General features: G+C 39.9%; 1 protein-coding gene across 1 annotated transcript in view; it reads right to left on the bottom strand.

Annotated features, from left to right (window-relative positions):
• Slc25a14 (solute carrier family 25 member 14) overlaps positions 1-11,792 on the bottom strand; it is a 29,730-nt gene extending 17,938 nt beyond the window's left edge. Inside the window, 5 exon segments of the mRNA XM_070038933.1 lie at positions 761-855; positions 3,807-3,954; positions 5,424-5,517; positions 11,662-11,759; positions 11,762-11,792. Of these exon segments, the coding sequence (XP_069895034.1) occupies positions 761-855; positions 3,807-3,954; positions 5,424-5,517; positions 11,662-11,759; positions 11,762-11,792 (466 nt within the window).
• Positions 11,793-18,574: the final 6,782 nt, after the last annotated feature.

The raw sequence follows: 18,574 nt of genomic DNA on the forward strand, positions 1-18,574 counted from the left end.
GTAATTTAGAACTAAATCCCATCAGCTAGGGAAAAAAAAAACACCACAAAACCACAGAGCATATTTTTCTACAAGGAAGATTCAATCTTCATCACCACCCCACCATGAAGAGCCTACATAGAGAAATTTAGTAAACCCAAGAAAAAAGTCTATGAAAGGAAATTATTTGAGAAAGAGGTCGAAGGGATTCCTTCGGGATCCCCAAAGAAGAAGCTCTAGATACAGCTTATTTAGGATAATAAAGCGATTGAAAGGGCATTACTAACCGAAAGGCTCTCCAGCTGTTCCCAACCATCCAACAGTCCCAGGCCTATGGCAAAACAACCATTGAGTAAGTATCAGGCTGAAAGTGCTGCAGCAGCTAATGGAGAGATATATAACAATGCTGCATGTATATCAGGGCCATAAATACATTGCAATCTAGAACATGATATCCTAAAAGTAATCGACCTAACAAAAGTTTATCAAAATTGGCGACTAGAAAATGCTTTATAGGTAAAAGTCTTCTTACTAATGAGGATACCATTAATTTTCCTGGACATGATTGTTCCATGCTTCAGGACTAACTAGAAGGCTTTTATTTTGATAGGTAAAAGACAAATTTGAGAAGGTCCCTCTTCCTATACATCATCTCTGCAAAGATTTATCCCAAGTCAAATACAAGCTCAAATGATCTTTACAGTGACTGTCCTCCATTCCCAGGCATCATGTGATAAGCAATTCACATTAAGCATGATCCCTTTGAGCTGAAGATACCTACCTTCCAAACGTTCCACAAATAATCGCTTCAAGCTTTGGTAAATCCCAATTTTAATGGTGCCATATGATGCCTGTCTTAGTAAAGCAGGAGCAATTCTGCCTCCCCCAAAAAAGAGAAATACAGAAAAGTTAACTTTACTTGGCATGTATCCAACAATTATACATATGTGGATAGCCTACTCATTACTTTTACCCATCTTATTCCATCCAAGAAAAGTAGAATATGAAGTTTTGAAACACTGACCAAGAAAGCACATATCTAGGGTAAAAATAAAAAACTCAACACATTAAAAAAAACTGAAAGCATAGCATGTATTTGATGACCATAACAGAAGCAAACTGTAAATCAATAAGGAAAATGCTGAGAAAATCTCAAAAGACTTTTTAAATGCATAGAGCATAGACTTGAAAATTAAAATTTATTCAAGTTCAAGCCCCAGATCAACACAAAAAAAGATTAGCAAATTGAACCTAGCAATGTACAGCAAATACACTATTACCCATCTTGCATATTTATTAAAAAAAACAATCTTTAACAGTTGCAATACATCTTTGTTCCTATCAACAAGGATATATTGGAACCAAGATTTCAATCAATTTCAGTTCTGCTCATAAACTGGAAATATTCTCATACTGTCTTTGAGATTCCTCCATATCACAAAGCTATATACTAGGAGGTATACCCATAGAAGACAGCAACAGTTCAAGTGATAAGGATTAAAAATACATGACTAAATATGCATATTTCTGATTTTATTGCTTTCTATTAGAGAAAAATCCATTCTGCTGAAAAAAAAACATAAAACACATGATCCATTAATCATTTGTGTAAAGATGATTACTTTTTTCTAAGAAAATTATCTTTTAAATAATATTGGTTACTGATAGAACTGCTTTCCATTTTGTGAGCAAAACTGGTAGCCTAAATTATGATGACCTAGGAAATTGACAGTAGATAAACTACAATCTGAACGATAAATCAAACTGACAGTGAATCAAAAATTGATCAAAAAAGATGGCTCTTCTTCTCTATCACTATGCATTTCTGCTTACATTGCCAGAATATTTGTTTTTGTGTGTATGTGCCAGTCTTTGTGACTCAGGGCCTAGGAGCTGTCCCTGAGATTTTTTTAAATTTTTTATTGTTATTAAAAGGGTGATTGGGGGCTGGGAAGGTGGCTCAGTGGTAGAACGCTTGCCTTGCTTGCCTGAGGCCCTGGGTTCGATTCCTCAGCACCACATAAGCAAAAAGAAAAAAGCCTGAAGTGGCGCTGTGGCTCAAGTGGTAGAGCACTAGCCTTGAGCTGAAGAACTGAGAGACAGCGCCTAGGCTCAGAGTTCAGGCCCCACGACCGGACCCAAAAAAAAAAAAAAAGATGATGAACAGAGAGGGTTACAATTACGTAAGTCAAGTAAAGAATGCATTTCTTTTGGACAAGGTCACTCCTTCCCTCACTCGCTCTCAGCCCCATCCCCAGCCCCAAGTTCATTTTCAACATAGTGTCTAGTGAGTACCACTGCTGCATTTGGTCACCCTTTGTCCCTCCATTTCTGTGTCTCCCCCTTACTCTCCAAAAGATAGATAAATGAAAAAGACAAAAGAAAAGAAAACAAAAGCAACAACAAAAAAATCCTCCTGTTTCTATTTTGTAGAGTTCATTCTGATGAATATTATATGGTCAGAGGCACATAGGCATTGTGCCTTTGTGTTCCTCCTCTAAGAGTATCTATCCTCCTTTGGGCTGGGAAAGTGGCTCAGTGGTAGAGTGCTTGCCTTGCATGCATGAGGCCCTGGGTTTGATTCCTCAGCACCACATAAGCAGAAAAAGCCAGAAGTGGCACTGCGGCTCAAGTGGTATAGCGCCAGCCTTGAGCTGAAGAGCTCAGGGACAACACCCAGGCCCAGAGTTCAGGCCCCATGAACGACAAAAAAAAAAAAATATATAGTATCCTCTTTGGTCTCACTGTGAATGCCTAGGGTCCTGTATAATTTATCATGCCCCTATGTATTTTAGATCTAGATTCTGCATATAAGAGGAAAAAATGTGCTATTTGTCTCTCTGAGCTCCATGAGCTTTTTCTGCTCAAGGCTAGCACTCTACCACTTGACCCACAGTGCCACTTCCGGTTTTCTGGTGGTTAATTGGAGATAAGATTCCCATGGACTTTCTTGCCCAGGCTGGCTTCAAACTTCAATCCTCAGATCTCAGCCTCCTGAATAGCTAGGATTACAGGTATGAGCACCAGTGCCCAGCTCTTTAGTGCCCAGTTTCTTTAGATGAAACTCTTAAAGGAAGTCAGTATTTGTCAACAGGAAAAAGATCACCAATAATATATTGTTAATTGGTGTTGCTGTCAACAATGATCACTGAGGCATTTCAAGAAACCAGGAGAAAGCCTATGCTATAAGAATCTATCCATGGGGCTGGGAAGGTGGCTCAGTGGTAGAGTGCTTGCCTTGCATGCATGAGGCCCTGGGTTCGATTCCTCAGCACCACATAAGCAGGAAAAAAAAGCCGGAAGTGGCTCTGTGGCTCAAGTGGTAGAGCGCTAGCCTTGAGCTGAAGAGCTGAGGGACAGCACCCAGGCCCAGAGTTCAGGCCCCACTACCAGACGCAAAAAAAAAAAAGAATCTATCCATTTTAATATTTATCAGCCAGACAAATTCAAAATCCAAAACCCAAGACTTTCAGGCAGGTAAAATATAAACTGGATCATCAATATGGAATTACAAGTTGAAATGATAAATACAAAGGACATAAACTATCATATAGTTGAAATATATGGCCTCTATAAAAATCATTTCTGGGGCTGGGAAGGTGGCTCAGCAGTAAAGTGCTCACCTCCCATGCATGATGCCCTGGTTTGAGTCCTCAGCACTACATAAACAGAAAAAGCTAGAAGTGGCACTGTGGCTCAAGTGGTAGAGATCTAGCCTTTTGAGCTGAAGAGCTTAGGGACAGCACCGAGGCCTAGAGTTCAAGCCACATGACTGACAAAAAAAAAATCATTTCTGTTCATGATATAAGGAAAGAATCCAATCTTACCCTGAATACAGAGCCAAGATACCTTCTTCCTTATAGATTCGAAACAGGGCATGAAACATCCCTCTATATTTTATCTCTTTGAATCGGACATCGATGCTTTGGCCTTGGACTTGAAGCCGTGTTTTGGTAAGATCCACAGGAAAAGTTCCTATTTAAAAAAAAAACATACTCATAAGTATTTCCAAAGAGTCACAAGTAGGTATTGGCTAAATGTAAGACAAAAATAATATATGAAAGCGTAGTAGAAGCTGCGCACTAGTGGCTCATAGCTGTAATCCTAGCAACTGAGATCTCAGGATTGAGGTTCCAAGCCAGCCCGGGCAGGAAAAGTCTGTGAGACAATTATTTCCAATGACACTACAAAAAAGCCAGAAGTGGAGCTGTGGCTCAAGTGATGAAATGCTCCCATTGAGTGCAAAAGCTCAGGGACAGCCCCCAGGCCCCAGGCCCAGCACATACACAGACACAGACACACACAATAACAGTGCATCCTGTAACACATAAAAGACCTGTCCTAGAATATCATTGTCAAAGGACAAGAGATAAAAATGTGGTAAAATGAAATGCAACATTATGACATATAACGTAGTATTTTAAGACCCAAAACTAACAAGGTGAGTATATAGCTAGATAATACAAGATCAGAACATATACCAAGAAAGTCAACAGATTGCTAGAGTGTAGTCACTTATGAAGAGTTCAGGAATAAAAATTTCTGGAAAATGTAAAAAAGTCACAATCTAAAAATATTTCAAAATTAGAATCATATAGAAAATAATCAATCTTTCTCAATCTTGTTAGCTTCCTTCTGAAACAAGAAAGAAATCTGAAAACAAAAAGCCTGTTTTCAAGTAAAACTTACTAAGAAAGTTATAAACTTAAGAAAACAACCATGGGCTGAGAATGTGGCTTGGTGGTAGAGTGCTTGCTTAGCATGCATGAAGACCTGGGTTCAATTCCTCAGTACCATATACACAGAAAAAGTCGAAAGTGGTGCTGTGGCTCAAGTGGTAGAGTGCTAGCCATGAGCAAAAGAGGCTCAGGCCCTGAGTTCAAGCCCCAGGACTGGCAAAAAAAGGAAGAACATTAGTACAGGAAGACAACAAAATTCCTACATTTTTATATATTAAGCTTACCAAAGTAGCAAATTACTAAACTATCAAAAGTTTCTAACGATTGACTTTCTTAACTTCACTTATTATACTATTAGTAGTACTTTCTCAGAAATGTTAGTTGATGGCTTTGAGACTCCATTTTTTTGGGGGGTTGGGGATTGGTTGGTCATGAGGCTTGAACTCTGGGCCTGGGCGCTGTCCCTCAGCTCTTCAGCTCAAGGCTGACGCTCTACCACTTGAGCCACAGCACCACTTCTGGCTTTTCTGAATAGTTTACTGGAGATGGGTCTCACAGACTTTCCTGCCCAGGCTATCTTTGAACCTCAAACTTTAGATCTCAGCCTCCTGAGTAGCTAGGATTATAGGCATGAGCCATCAGCACCCGGCAAGACACCAGTTTTTAAACAGAGGGAAATTTTACTTCTCTTTAGTTTTCACCAAAAATAAGTATCACTTTATATCATCATCTATAACATATTTTTCATTGTTTTTACATTCTTACCAAACTCAGCAACAATAGAGGCAAGGCCGCCATAAACAAAGGGTTTCCAATTCAGACCAGACATCTCATGGCTTACAGTAGAACTTTTCTGATACTAAAAATAAACACAAATCAGAACAAGGAACAAGATTGAAAAGCATTTGTTAGCATTTGATCATATTATTTAAATACATAAAACTAGCAAATAAAACAAATGTGAAGGATAAAACCCTATCAAGGAGAATGACACAAAATGGGGGTATCCTGTGCTAAATGACCATGAATGTGTTCTTTAAGTCAACTCCATAGAGGATAGGTATGTGATGTATTCAAAGAATAACCTGTACTCTTCATTCTCTCTAGTTTCTATATTATACCATTCCCACCCACCGGCCAAAAAAGAGGCTTTAGTTCTTCCAGCATACCCAACTTAAACGATTACATGAAGAAACCTAGCATTCAAGTTACTTAGGCTGAGGCATCTCATAAAAGCAGTTTGTGGTATTCAGTTAGCTTGATTCAGTTACAAAGCATAGGCTCACAGTGCTATCTTGTAATGTTCTTAACCCTTTCTTCTCCCTAGTAATCTTCAGGGCTTGAGTTCTGACTAGTCATATACAACTAGCTAGACTAGTTCCAGGCTAAGCTAAGCACCTTTTTTGCTGGTCTTCTGGGCCCTAGAAGAATCACAGCAATATGGATTATATATCTCTTCTTTCACACATTTAAATTGCATCTTTTTCCTTTCCTTTAGCCTTCTAAAACATACAAATAATGTTTTCTTTTAATACTCTAGTTGTTTATAATAATGTATTCTGTATCTAGCTCTTTTTCCATACTACTCATTAAATCTGTCATATTTAATCTTTTCCCACCACTTTGAGCTCCTGTCTCAGATTTGGTTTTCTATACTAGTTTCTACAGAAGTTTTGGGGGATTTTTTTTTCAAAATTTAGCATGCCCCAGAATCATATAGAAGAAATATTAAAATATGGACTGCTGGGCTGCTTCTCTAGTGTTTCTTAACGGTGATCTAGATCTGGCCCTAAGAATTTGAAACTTTCAAAGAATGCTGATATTTTCACCCTAAATCTATCTGCAAGTAGTCTTTTCTTAGAATGTATGCTCAGATTTCCTTTAGATATTTTTCAGAGATTTACACTATGTATACTTTTGAATTTTCAAAGCTACTTCAAGTGATTTATAGTCAGGAAGAAACACTCCAAAGTCAGATTACCTAAATTAAAACCCTAACTCCAGATTAAAATCCTGACAACTAGTAAAAACCACTTATTAGTTCTGTGACCTGAGTGGGTTATCCAACCTCTCTATGCCTGTGTTTTCTGCATTATAAAATGGGAATAACATGGCCAGGCACACTGGTGGTGTAATCCTAATTTCTTAGGAGACTGAGATCTCCGAGTTGTGGTTCAAAGCCAGCCTGGGTAGGAAAATCCATGAGATTCTTATCGCTAATAAACCATCAAAATGCCAGAGGTGGAGTTATAGCTCAAGTGATCAGGTACCCAGGCCCTGAGTTCAAACTCCAGCACTGGCAAACACACACAAACACACAAACACACACACACACACACACACACACACAAAGAAAATAATAAAAAAGGGGGTGGGAAGGTGACTCAGTGGTAGAGCACTTGCCTTGCATGCATGAGGCCCTGGGTTCGATTCCTCAGCACCACATAAGCAAAAAGAAAAAAGCTGGAGTGGCGCTGTGGTCAAGTGGTAGAGCGCTAGTCTTGAGCTGAAGAGCTGAGGGACAGCGCCCAGGCCCAGAGTTCAGGCCCCACGACTGGACCAAAAAATAAAATAAAATAAAATAACAATAATAATAATGAAACTATCATAAGTTTGTTGTGAAAATTAAATAAATGACATATAACACAATATCTAGCTAGTTATATTTCTAAAATTTTAAATTCACTAAGTTAAAATTTCACTTTAATAGATAGTACTTGCTGCCCATCTCCCTCGTTTGCAATCTGGAGTCAGTACCTTTGAATCAAAGTGTCTTTTTAGGGGAAAGAAAGGTTTTATTAATTTCTATGTAAGAAATTCTACATAAGCACCAGGTACTTACTGGTGGCTCACACGTGCAATCCTAGCTACTCAGAAGGCTGAGATCTTAGGATCGTGGTTCAAAGCCAGCCAGGGCAGAAAACTCCCTGTGTTTCTTATCTCAAATTAACCACTGAAAAACCGGAAGTGGAGCTGTGACTCAAAGTGGTAGAGTGCTAGCCTTAAGCAAAAGAGCTCCTAGACAGCACCCAGACCTTGAGTTCAAGCCCCACAACCAACAACAACAACAAAAGAAATTCTATGTAAGAAATTCTCAGTAAGTAAGCAACCACTCAGATAAATGCTTCAGTTGCAAGGCACAGAAAAAATTATGGAAACATTTTCATATATAGTACATAAAAGTGTAGAACAGATAGTCCTAGTGGAGGAGAGCTGTTGAAAAAAAATTCTAAGCTAGATGCTAGTGGCTCATACCTTTAATCCTGTCTACACAGGAGGCTGAGATTGTGGCTCAAAGCCAGCCTAGGTAAGAAAACTATTGAGTCTCTTATTTCCAATTAGCTACTCCCTCTCCCAAAAAAGCTGGAAATGAAGCTTTGTCTCAAGTGGTAGAGTGCTAGCTATGAGCCAAAAAAGCACAGGGACAGTGTCCAGGCCCTGAGTTCAAATCCTACAACTAGCACAAAATATTTCTAAAATGAAAATAAGGGATAGTTCAAATATCAATTGCAGCTCAAAGTAAGTTTTAATACTAAATACAACCTTATCAACAATTTGGCTATGCTTAGTTTAAGATGAGAACAGAAGTAAAGTATGACATATGTGATTAGGAAGTAAGGATGGAAAAGCAGGATCATAACATACTTCTTCCCTAAGATTATGGGAAAAAAAACAGTCTCCACTAACAAATTTAGAGATTCACCCAAATTATCTTAATAATTTCATATGGCCACTGTGCTTCTTGCCAAAACTTTCTCTTCATGGTTTCTTTCACCTTTTTGTTACAGAGACTGCCTCTATAAGAACTTTTAGTACCTGTTATGCAGCATTTAGATAAGGTAGTATGCTCAAAGATCAAGGGCAATAATTGATTAGTAAAAGGAAAGGAACAAAGTCATGGCAGTAAATAGAAAAATCAGTCACTATCAGTCACTCGATCTTAGGCCAGTTAGCCTAGGGGTTCCCTAATAGAGTTTTCACAATTCTGAAATGATATGAAAAATAAAAATATCTAGGACTTCTTTTCAACTAACTGTATTTAACTTAAAGGACTATCATTCATTAGATCACATTTCTTCTTACTCCTGAAGCAATGAAAAATCACCTTTCTTGAATCAAATGATAATAATCAGTTTTTAGTGTCTTTACTTGATAAACTATACTTGACTACCCTACATTTTTGGCCCCTGCCCATACTTTCATTTATATTTTCCTGGCTCATGAAATACAAACCTGGGGATTAATAGTGTCCCTACCACCCCTTCCCCATCCATATCTGATACTAAAATATCTTTTCCTCCAGTTTTGGAAAAGAATCTTTAGAAGAAATTGTGTATTGTCTTTGATTCACTCTGATCTTATACAGTCTTTGCTTACACTAGGCTAGTATGAATAAAGAAAATATTGAACAAAAGCATTTGTTTTCCCTAGGTGAGTCCTTCAAATATATAAAAATAGCTATCAGATTCTCTTATATCTTATCTTTACCAAGCTAAATATTCCTGGTCATGTTTCTTATCCTTTATATTTTACTTCAGTTACTTACCATAGGTGAAAACTATAGTTGCTTTTTAGAAAGAAAAATGATTCTACTGAATTATTAGCTGTGAGGAAATACCTCTGAGTCTTTTTTTTGGCCAGTCCTGGAGCTTGAACTCAGGGCCTGGGCACTGTCACTGACCTTCTTTGCTCAAGGTTAGCACTCTACCACTTGAGCCACAGCCACACTTGCAGCTTTTCATGCATGCTAGGCAAGCACTTCACCACTAAGCCAATTTCCCAGCCATCTGAGTGTTTTACATAAATCTGTGTACGTGAAAATTCTAAAATTGTGCAATTTTTTGAACTTTTGTCTCTTCTTTATCTTAAATCCAGGCATAAAAAATGATCAAGATGTGGTTTATCTTATAGTTGTCTCATATTATTTCCTCTTTAAAAAAAGTTAAGATCCCTGAAGGTAGACAACATATCTCACAATACTTTTTATATACTCAATAATTGAACTCAGTACGTCACTTAAATATCTGGTTTTCCAGTGTGATATCTTTTATCTATGTATATAGTATGCATATAAAAGATTACAGAAAAATTGAGAAAGCTAACTTGCTGGACCTGGCCAATGTTCCACACCTTGTACATGACACATTCCTGACACCCAGATATTCTATGCCTATATATCCACCACTGTGGCTTTTGTTGCAGAAAATGACTCGTGCAAAATACCTCATTTCCTCTTAAAATTACTTTGGTTTTTTTTGTGGGGGCTAACTGCAGATATGGGCAAAAGGATAAAAGGCATTTCTATTGAAGTTAAAATAGAAATAAAGTACTCTAAGTATTTTACCACATAAAGATCTCAATGGAAATTGTATTCAAATTGTAGTCATGTATTATGAATAGCTTGATTATTTTAATAGGTAAACAAGTAAAACTAAAAATGTCTTAGAATACACATTATATAGCCCTACACTGCTCCAAAGATCTAGCAGGATAATCTAGATGTCATTCTCTTTCTTTCTTTCCATCTTTCTTTCTTTCTTTTTTCTCTTTTTTTCTTTGTCCTTTAAGAAAGAATAGGTATTAAATAGAGATTCTCAGATTTAGAAGGTCATGATGGGGAGCCATCAGTTATTTATTGAAGGCATATTCAGTATTCAAACCTGCAAAAGTGCTGTAATTGTCACGTTAAAAAAATCACAGAAATATGTCCTAACACCATGTTTGGAGTTCAATCTGTCTTTCTGGATAATCAAGGACATGGGGCAGAGACAAAAAATTGTATGAAATATATTACTTAACATTTAAAAAATTTATAATCTGGTGGAAGAAATAAAAGCATTTCACCAGGTAAAAATCAAGTTCTAAATTGTATAGTACAAAGTGTAAGAGCAAAAGAAGCATAGAAAAGGAGACAATCAACATGAGATTAAATAACTGGGCCTTGTCAGAGAATAGGTTGAATGTACATAGAGACAAGTAAGGGAAACTGGTGGTTAAAGGGACAGGAGGAATACACACAAATGTGGGAACAAGCACAGCATGTTGAGGTAGGCATCAATATGTTCTGTTCTGAGAAATAAATGATGGGCAAAAGTGGAATGCCCAATTCATTTGTTGGCTGAAACAATTTAAAGGAACAGATTTATACTGAAAGGCTTGAAACCAGGGAGTTTTGGGGGCCCAGTAAGGTTTTGTTTAAAAAAAAATAAACAGGGAAAGGTCTTGAGGAAATCTACCAAATTTTAGATAGTCTACTAGGGCTGCAGTAAGAACAGATCACAAACCGTAGAAGTAGGGAAATCTGCTTAGGGTAGTGTGAAGTAAGACAGACAAGACCCTTGTTGGCAGTGAGGTTAGAGATTTGCTTCTAAATGAAAACACAACACGTTCTAGACTAATAAGCATCTCTAGCCTGGGGAGGGGAAGGAACTACTATTAAGTCTCACCGGCTACCTGGTCAGAAAGTAATTCATGGTGCTAATAGCTGCCATCTCAATCAAGTAACTGAACTGCATTTTAATCGATGCCTTCAATGCCTTGACCTCAGGAGTGACGGGGTAAAAACTGAGGGGGGGGCATCTTTCAACAGCAACCCTCACACTAATACAATGGAGGTGTTTGCTTACTCCGCTTACAATCACGGCCGCCGTTGCAAACTTCACCCTTAGAAAAATTAGGATTATTCCGGGAAAGATACCCATTCACCCTCTGGGTAGCAGGATCTTGCCAGTTCCTCGGCTGTCAGAGCGAGTTCGTAGAGAGAAGGGAGGCGCCTGAAGGAGGCGGCCTCCCAGGGGGGTCGAGGAAGCAGGGCTCAATCGAAGAAGGAAAACCACCGATGCCGGAAGAGTGAAAGACAGGGAAGGGACTCAGCTGAAGGGAGAGAGAGATCAAAGGACCGTTAAGCCCCTCCCAGGCCGGGAACCAGTCCAGCCCGGCCTCGCGCGGCCTGGCGCGGCCCAGCCCCGCTCCCCAGCCTGGAAGTCCAGGAGCTCCCCCTCACCTGTTCCGGCACGGCAGACGACTGGGAAGCCAGGGTTCCCACAGTCGGAAACGCCTCCGCAGCGCCAACCCGGAAGCATTGAAACAAACGGAAGTAACGAGACGTTGCCCTGGCAACGGTGGCGCAGCCATTTCAGCTCCGCCCCCTCCGAGCCTAAAAAAGAACGCGCGACTGAGCAGTGAGCGCATCAAAAGTCAAAAGGGCTGTGGGTACAAAGTTTTCGAGTGGACAGCCTGACATTTCCGGAGGGAAGTCAGAAGGTAGGAGCTAGCCTGTGAGAATTTAGCAAGATCTGCACTTAAAGTGATCGCCACCGGGGGCAGGCGTGTCTCCTCATCACTACCATCACCTACCATCTGGACCTAAAAGGACAAGAAAATGCTGAACGAGAAGATCGGCGCGACACAGCCTTAATCACGCGAGGGGCCAGTCTCGAGGAGCTAGGAACATGAGGGGCAGGGCTTGACGAGCTAGGACCGGGCTCGTGAAGTGAGGGGGCCAAGTGTGAGGGGCTTTAGTGCACTGAACCTAGGACTCAAGGAATGTGGGGTAAGCTCGAGGGACGGGGCTTCTGGAGGAGTTTACTGAAAGGAGTGTAGGGTGGAGCTATAGGAGGTGAGGAGAATCTAGTGAGCTAACAGACTCATATATATATATAGATATAGATATAGATATATTAGTAAAGCCAATAACCCTAAGAACCTATTGAATGTCAAACCTTACTGACTGAAAAATTATACAGAGACCCCCTTACTCAAAGGTCATGGTTTTTCCTGACAAAGGAAATTAAAGCAGAACTAAGGAAGTGGAAAAACCTCCCAAGTTCCTGGATTGGGAGGATTAACATCGTGAAAATGGCAATACTGCCAAAGGCTACCTACAAATTCAATGTGAAACCTATCAATATCCCAACCTCATTCTTCAAAGAAATAGAAAAAGCAATCCAAAAATTCATATGGAACAATAGAAGACCCCAAATAGCAAAAACAATCCTTAACAGAAAGAACAGTGCTGGAAGAATATCAATACCAAATGCCAAACTCTACTACAAAGCCATAGTAACCAAAACAGCTTGGTACTGGCACAAGAACAGAACTGAGGACCAATGGAATAGAAATGAAGACCCAGAAATGAACCCGCAAACCTATATCCACCAAATCTTTGATAAGGGAGCTAAAAAACTAGAAGAAAGACAGCCTCTTCAGTAAATGGTGCTGGCAAAATTGGTTCAACACCTGTAGAAAACTAAAGCTAGATCCCTATATATCACCCTGCACCAGAATCAACTCCAAATGGATCAAAGACCTCAAAGTAAAAGCAGACACCCAGAAAACATTACAAGAAAGAATAGGAGAAACTCTAGGGCTCCTTGGCACAGGCTAAATTTTCCTTAATAAAGACCCAGAAACACAACAAATCAAGGAAGGGTTGGACAAATGGGATTGCATGAAACTGCAGAGTTTCTGCGTGGCAAAGGACATAGCTAGCAAGATCAATAGAAAGCCCACGGATTGGGAGAAGATCTTCATTAGCCATACAACAAACAATGGTCTCATATCTAAACTATACTTAGAACTCAAAAAATTAAATCCCCCAACAACAAATCCTCAAAGAAACAACCATCCCATTAATAAGTAGGCTAAAGACAACGAGAAACTTCTCTGAAGAGGAAATAAGAATGGCCAATAGACACATAAAGAAATGTTCAACTTCTCTACCCATAAAAGAAATGCAAATCAAAACAACAATGAGATTCCATCTCACCCCAGTTAGAGTGGCTATAATCAAGAAACCTAATAACAACAACAACAACAAAAAAGAGTTGTTGGTTGGAGTGTAAACTTGTTCAACCACTCTGGAAAGCAGTATGTAGGGGTTTTTTTGTTTTTTGTTTTTTGTTATTTGGAAAGCAGTATGTAGGTTTCTCAAAAGACTCCACATAAAGCTCCCCTATGACCCACCAATCCCACTTTTGAGCATTTACCCAAATGATTACAAGGCCATACTAAAGCTACCAGCACAACTATGTTTATCGTAGTATTATTCACCGTAGCTAAGACATAAAACCAATCCAGACGCCCCTCAGTAGATGAATGGGTCAATAAAATGTGGTATATATGTATATATATATACATATATGTGTGTGTGTATGAATGTATGTATAGTGGAATTCTATGCCCCCATCAGAAAGAATGACACCGCCTCATTTGTTAGGAAATGGAAAGACTTGGAAAAGTTATAATGAATGAAGTAAGCCAGGCACAAAGAAAGATAGGTCCCATAGTTTCCCTTATTTGCAATAACTAGTCTAGGACAAGCATAAAAGGTGAAAAGCTATGCACATAGGACCATATAAGATGGTGCTAAGCGAAATGAACCTCAAGATAGGGACACAAGAGTTCTTACAACTTGGAGGAGGGAAGGGAAGAGTTGGGGAGGGGGGAGGAAAAGGATATTAGGGGGAAAAGAAAAGAGGGGGTAACAATGCTCGAGAAAAAATGTACTCATTACCTTACTCATGTAACTTCCCCTCTGTACAGTATCTTTACACACACACACACACACACACACACACACACACACACACACACACACACACACACACACACACACACACACACACACACACACACACACACACACGGTCATGGTTTGTGCTGAAATGAAAGACAAAGTTGGAAACAAAAAAGACCAGAAAAGTCAAGCGCTGGTGGCTCATACCAGTAATTTTAGTTACTTTGAAAGCTGAGATCTGAAGATTGAAGATTGAGGTTCAAAGCCAGCTCAGGCAGGAAAGTCCTGAGTTTTTCTGGTAGGGGAGACAGGTTGAACTCAGGGCCTGAGTGCTGTCCCTGTGCTCTTTTACTTGAGACCAGCAGGCTACCCACGTTGACCCACAGTGCCACTTCCAGTTTTCTAGTGGTTAATTGGAAATGAGAGTCTCAGTGGGACTTTCCACCCAGGCAGGCTTCAATCTGTGATCCTCAGATCTCAGCCTCAGGAGTAGTTAGGAATACAAGAGTGAGCCACTAGCGCTCATAAGACTCTTATCTCCAATTAGTCACAGAAAAAGCTGGAAGTAGTGCTGTGACTCCAGTGGTAGAGCACTAGCCTTGAGCAAAAGGAGCTCAGGGACACTGCCAAGGCCCAGAGTTCAAGCCCCAGGACCAGGGGAGAAAAAAAGAGAATAGAAAAAAGAAACAGTGCTGGACACCCATAGCTCACATCTATAATCCTAGCTACTCAAAAGGCTGAGATCTGAGGATTTCAGTTCAAAGCCAACCAGGGCAGGACAGTCTGTGAGCCTTTGTCTCCAATTAGCCACCAAAAAAGCTGGAAAGCAGGAATTAGAGCTATAGTTTATGTGGTAAAGCACCATCCTTGAGTGAAACAGTGATAGCTCCCAAGCCCTTAGTTCAAGCTCCAGTAATAGCACAATAATATATATATACATATATTTAAATGCTAAAATTAAAGGAACAGAAGTATATCATAAAGGGACCTAACATTTACTGACCTTAATATACATAAACTCACTTACATTTTATATGCTGGAAGGTAAATATTTCCTTTCCCTGTATAAAACCTAAGAAACTAGCAGGGTACCACCGGTGGCTCATGTCTATAATCCTAGCTACACAGAAGGCTGAAATTTGAGAATCTCAATTCAAAGCTAGCCCCAACAGGAAAGACCTTGATATGCTTATTTACAATTAACCACCAAAAAACAGAAGCAAACTGTGGCTCAATTGTTTGAGTGCTAGCCTTGAGCAAAAAAGTTCAGGGATACTTGCTAAGCCCTGAACTCAAGCCCCAGGAGCAGCACCAAAACAAAAAACAAAAAACACCTTAAACTGAAACATCCAACAATCTACATTCTGTTATAAAAATCTAAGTTGTCCTGTTTTCTCCCAATAACTTCCAAGATTTTTTTTAAAACAAGTGAACTTCTATGATTTCAACTTTTACACAGAATTTAATTTTCCTGACTCATATAACCATTTGCTGCTCATTTTGAAAAATGATAACATGAAGCTGGGCCTCGGTGGCTCATGTGTGTAATCCTAGCAACACAGGAAGTTGAGATCTGAGGATCACAGATCCAAGCCAGCTCAGGCAAGAAAGACTATCAGACTATTCTCCTTAATATATTTCTTACCAAAAAAAGCCAGAAGTGGAGCTGTAACTCAAGTTGTTGGGTGCTAGTCTTGAGCACAAAAGCTCAAGGACAGTGCCCAGGCCCTGGGTTTAAGCCCCAGGAGTGGCACCAAAAAAAATAATATGGCTTAGTAGCAGAGCATAACAACCCAAGGCCCTAGGCTTGATTCTAAGCACCCCTTCAAAAATGACATCAGATGTGATTCTGTATTCTTTACCCTGCACATCTGTGGGAGGATGGAGGGGAGGGCACAGAATCCGAGGAAAAAGGGTGAAAAATCTCAGCAGTGGAACATACTAGACATGGATAGACATACTAAACTGGTGGGTGGAGGTGGGAGGGAGGGAATGGAAGAGAATGAGGGAACAAATGACAATTTATGGAAGGAAATGTACTCATTATCTGACGCATGTAAATGTAACCCCTCTGTATATCACTTCTATAATAACAATAAAGTAAATTTCTTTCTTTCTTTCTTTCTTTTTGCTGGTCATGGGGCTTGAACTCTGGGCCTGGGCACTGTCCCTCAGCTCTTCAGCTCATGGCTAGCATTCTACCACATGAGCCACAGTGCCACTTCCGGCTTTTTCTGTTTATGTGGTGCTGAGGAATTGAACCCAGAGCTTCATGCATGTTAGGCAAGCACTCTACCACTGAGCTACTTTCCCAGGCCCTAAAGTAAATTTCTTTTTAAAAAGAAAAATGGCAGGAAGTGGCGCTGTGGCTCAAGTGGTAGAGCGTTCGCCTTGAGCTGAAGAGCTGAGGGACAGCGCCCAGGCCCAGAGTTCAAGCCCTACGACCGACAGAAAAAAAATGGCATCAGATGTCAACAAATGCAGCAGTGGTACTCATGAGACACTAGGTTGAAAATTAACTATACAACTTGTGTGTGGAGATGGGAGAGGAAAAGTAGGATAGTGGGCGGAGGAAGGGGTGACATTGTCCAAAAAGAAATGTATACTTAAAAAAAAAGGAATATACTCATACTTGGTTTATGTTACTGTAACCCCTTTGTACATCACCTTTATAATAACTATTAAAAAGTTGGGGGGTTTTGTTGGTTTTGTTTTGTTTTTTTGTCGGTCGTGGGGCCTGAACTCTGGGCCTGGGAGCTGTCCTTCAGCTCTTCGGCTCAAGGCTAGCACTCTACCACTTGAGCCACAGTGCCACTTCCGGCTTTTTCTGTTTATGTGGTGCTGAGGAATCTAACCCAGGGCCTCATGCATGCAAGGCAAGCACTATACCATTGAGCCACCTTCCCAGCCCCAATAAAAATTTTTAAATGGCATCAATTCATATTATGTAGTATAGTAAAATAATTTTTAAATCATTATAACAGGTCATGTTCAGTACATACTCTGAAACTTAAAACAGGTACCTATCCAAGGAGCATTCAGCCAACACTTAAGAATTCTTTATGGGCTGGGAAGGTGGCTGAGTGGTAGAGTGCTTGTCTTGAATGCTTGAGGCCCTGGGTTCGATTCCTCAGCACCACATAAGCAGGAAAAAAAAGCTGGAAGTGGCATTGTGGCTAAAGTGGTAGAACGCTAGTTTTGAGGTGAAGAGCTAAGGGACAGCGCCCAGGCCCAGAATTCAGGCCCCACGACCGGACTCCCCCCAAAAAGGAAATGAATGCTTATAGAGTACTCAATAATTTCCAGGTATTCTGCAAAAGATTTTAAAAGCTTTTGCTACTTAATTCTCACAACCTCCTTATGACAGTCTTAAAATGACCTTTGCAGCCAGTACCGGCTTATACCTATATAATCCTTGCTACTCTGAAGATTGATATCTAGATATCTGAAGTTCAAAGACAGCCCAGGCAGAAAAGTCTGGGAGACTCCATCTCTAAAACAACCAAGAAAAAGCCAGACTGGAGGCATGGCTCAAGAGGTAGAACTTCAGTTAAGTAAGCAACCCTGCTTTCACTATATTTGATGTCAGTATAACTTGTAGAGGAGATGGGGAAAAACAAGTTGTTTAAGGATACAGGTAGACCTGTTGCAACAATGAGAAGTACAAGTTGTCATGTCAAAAAACGAGCTTTACAATGTTGGTGGGGGGGGGAAGGGAATGGGGAGGATTGTGTGTAGGGGGGGAGGCTGGGAAGGGATGTGAAGAGTAAACAAAGGAGGAGGCTGCAATGCTTGCTAAGAAATGTACGCATTAACCTGCCCATGTAATTGTAACCCCTCTGTACAGTGTGTTCACAAAAAATAAAAATAAAAAAATAAAAAAAAGAACTTCAGTTAAGTAAGCAAGCCAAACAAGGTACTCTGAATTCTAACCTTCATACCACCAAAAAAAATGTTTAATTAAGAAAATTTTCTAAATTAAAAATTTTAATTTAGAGGAATAAAATGCTTAAGTGTTTAATAATGAAGGAGATTACTAAAATATACAAAAGTGCTCTTTTGTGTGCTGGTCCTGGGGCTTGAACTCAGGGCCTGGTCACTGTCCTTCAGCTTTTGTGTTCAAGGCTAGCACTCTACTATTTGAGCCACAGCTTCATTTCCAGATGTTTTTTGGTGCTTAATTGTAGATAAGACTCTCAAGGATTTACTTGCCCAGCCTGGTTTTGAACTACGATTCTTAAATCTTAGTGTTCTGAATAGCTAGAATTACAGGCCTGAGACACAGGCCAGGTACAAAAAGTGCTTTTTTAAAGGCAGCATTACAAGCCAGGCACCAGTGGCTCACACCTGTAATCCTAGTTACTCAGGAGGCTGATCTGGGGATCATGGTTAAGAGCCA

This window comes from Dipodomys merriami, unplaced genomic scaffold (genome assembly GCF_024711535.1).
Source record: "Dipodomys merriami isolate MVZ:Mamm:240054 unplaced genomic scaffold, mDipMer1.0.p SCAF_3, whole genome shotgun sequence".
NCBI classification, from domain to species: Eukaryota; Metazoa; Chordata; class Mammalia; order Rodentia; family Heteromyidae; genus Dipodomys; species Dipodomys merriami.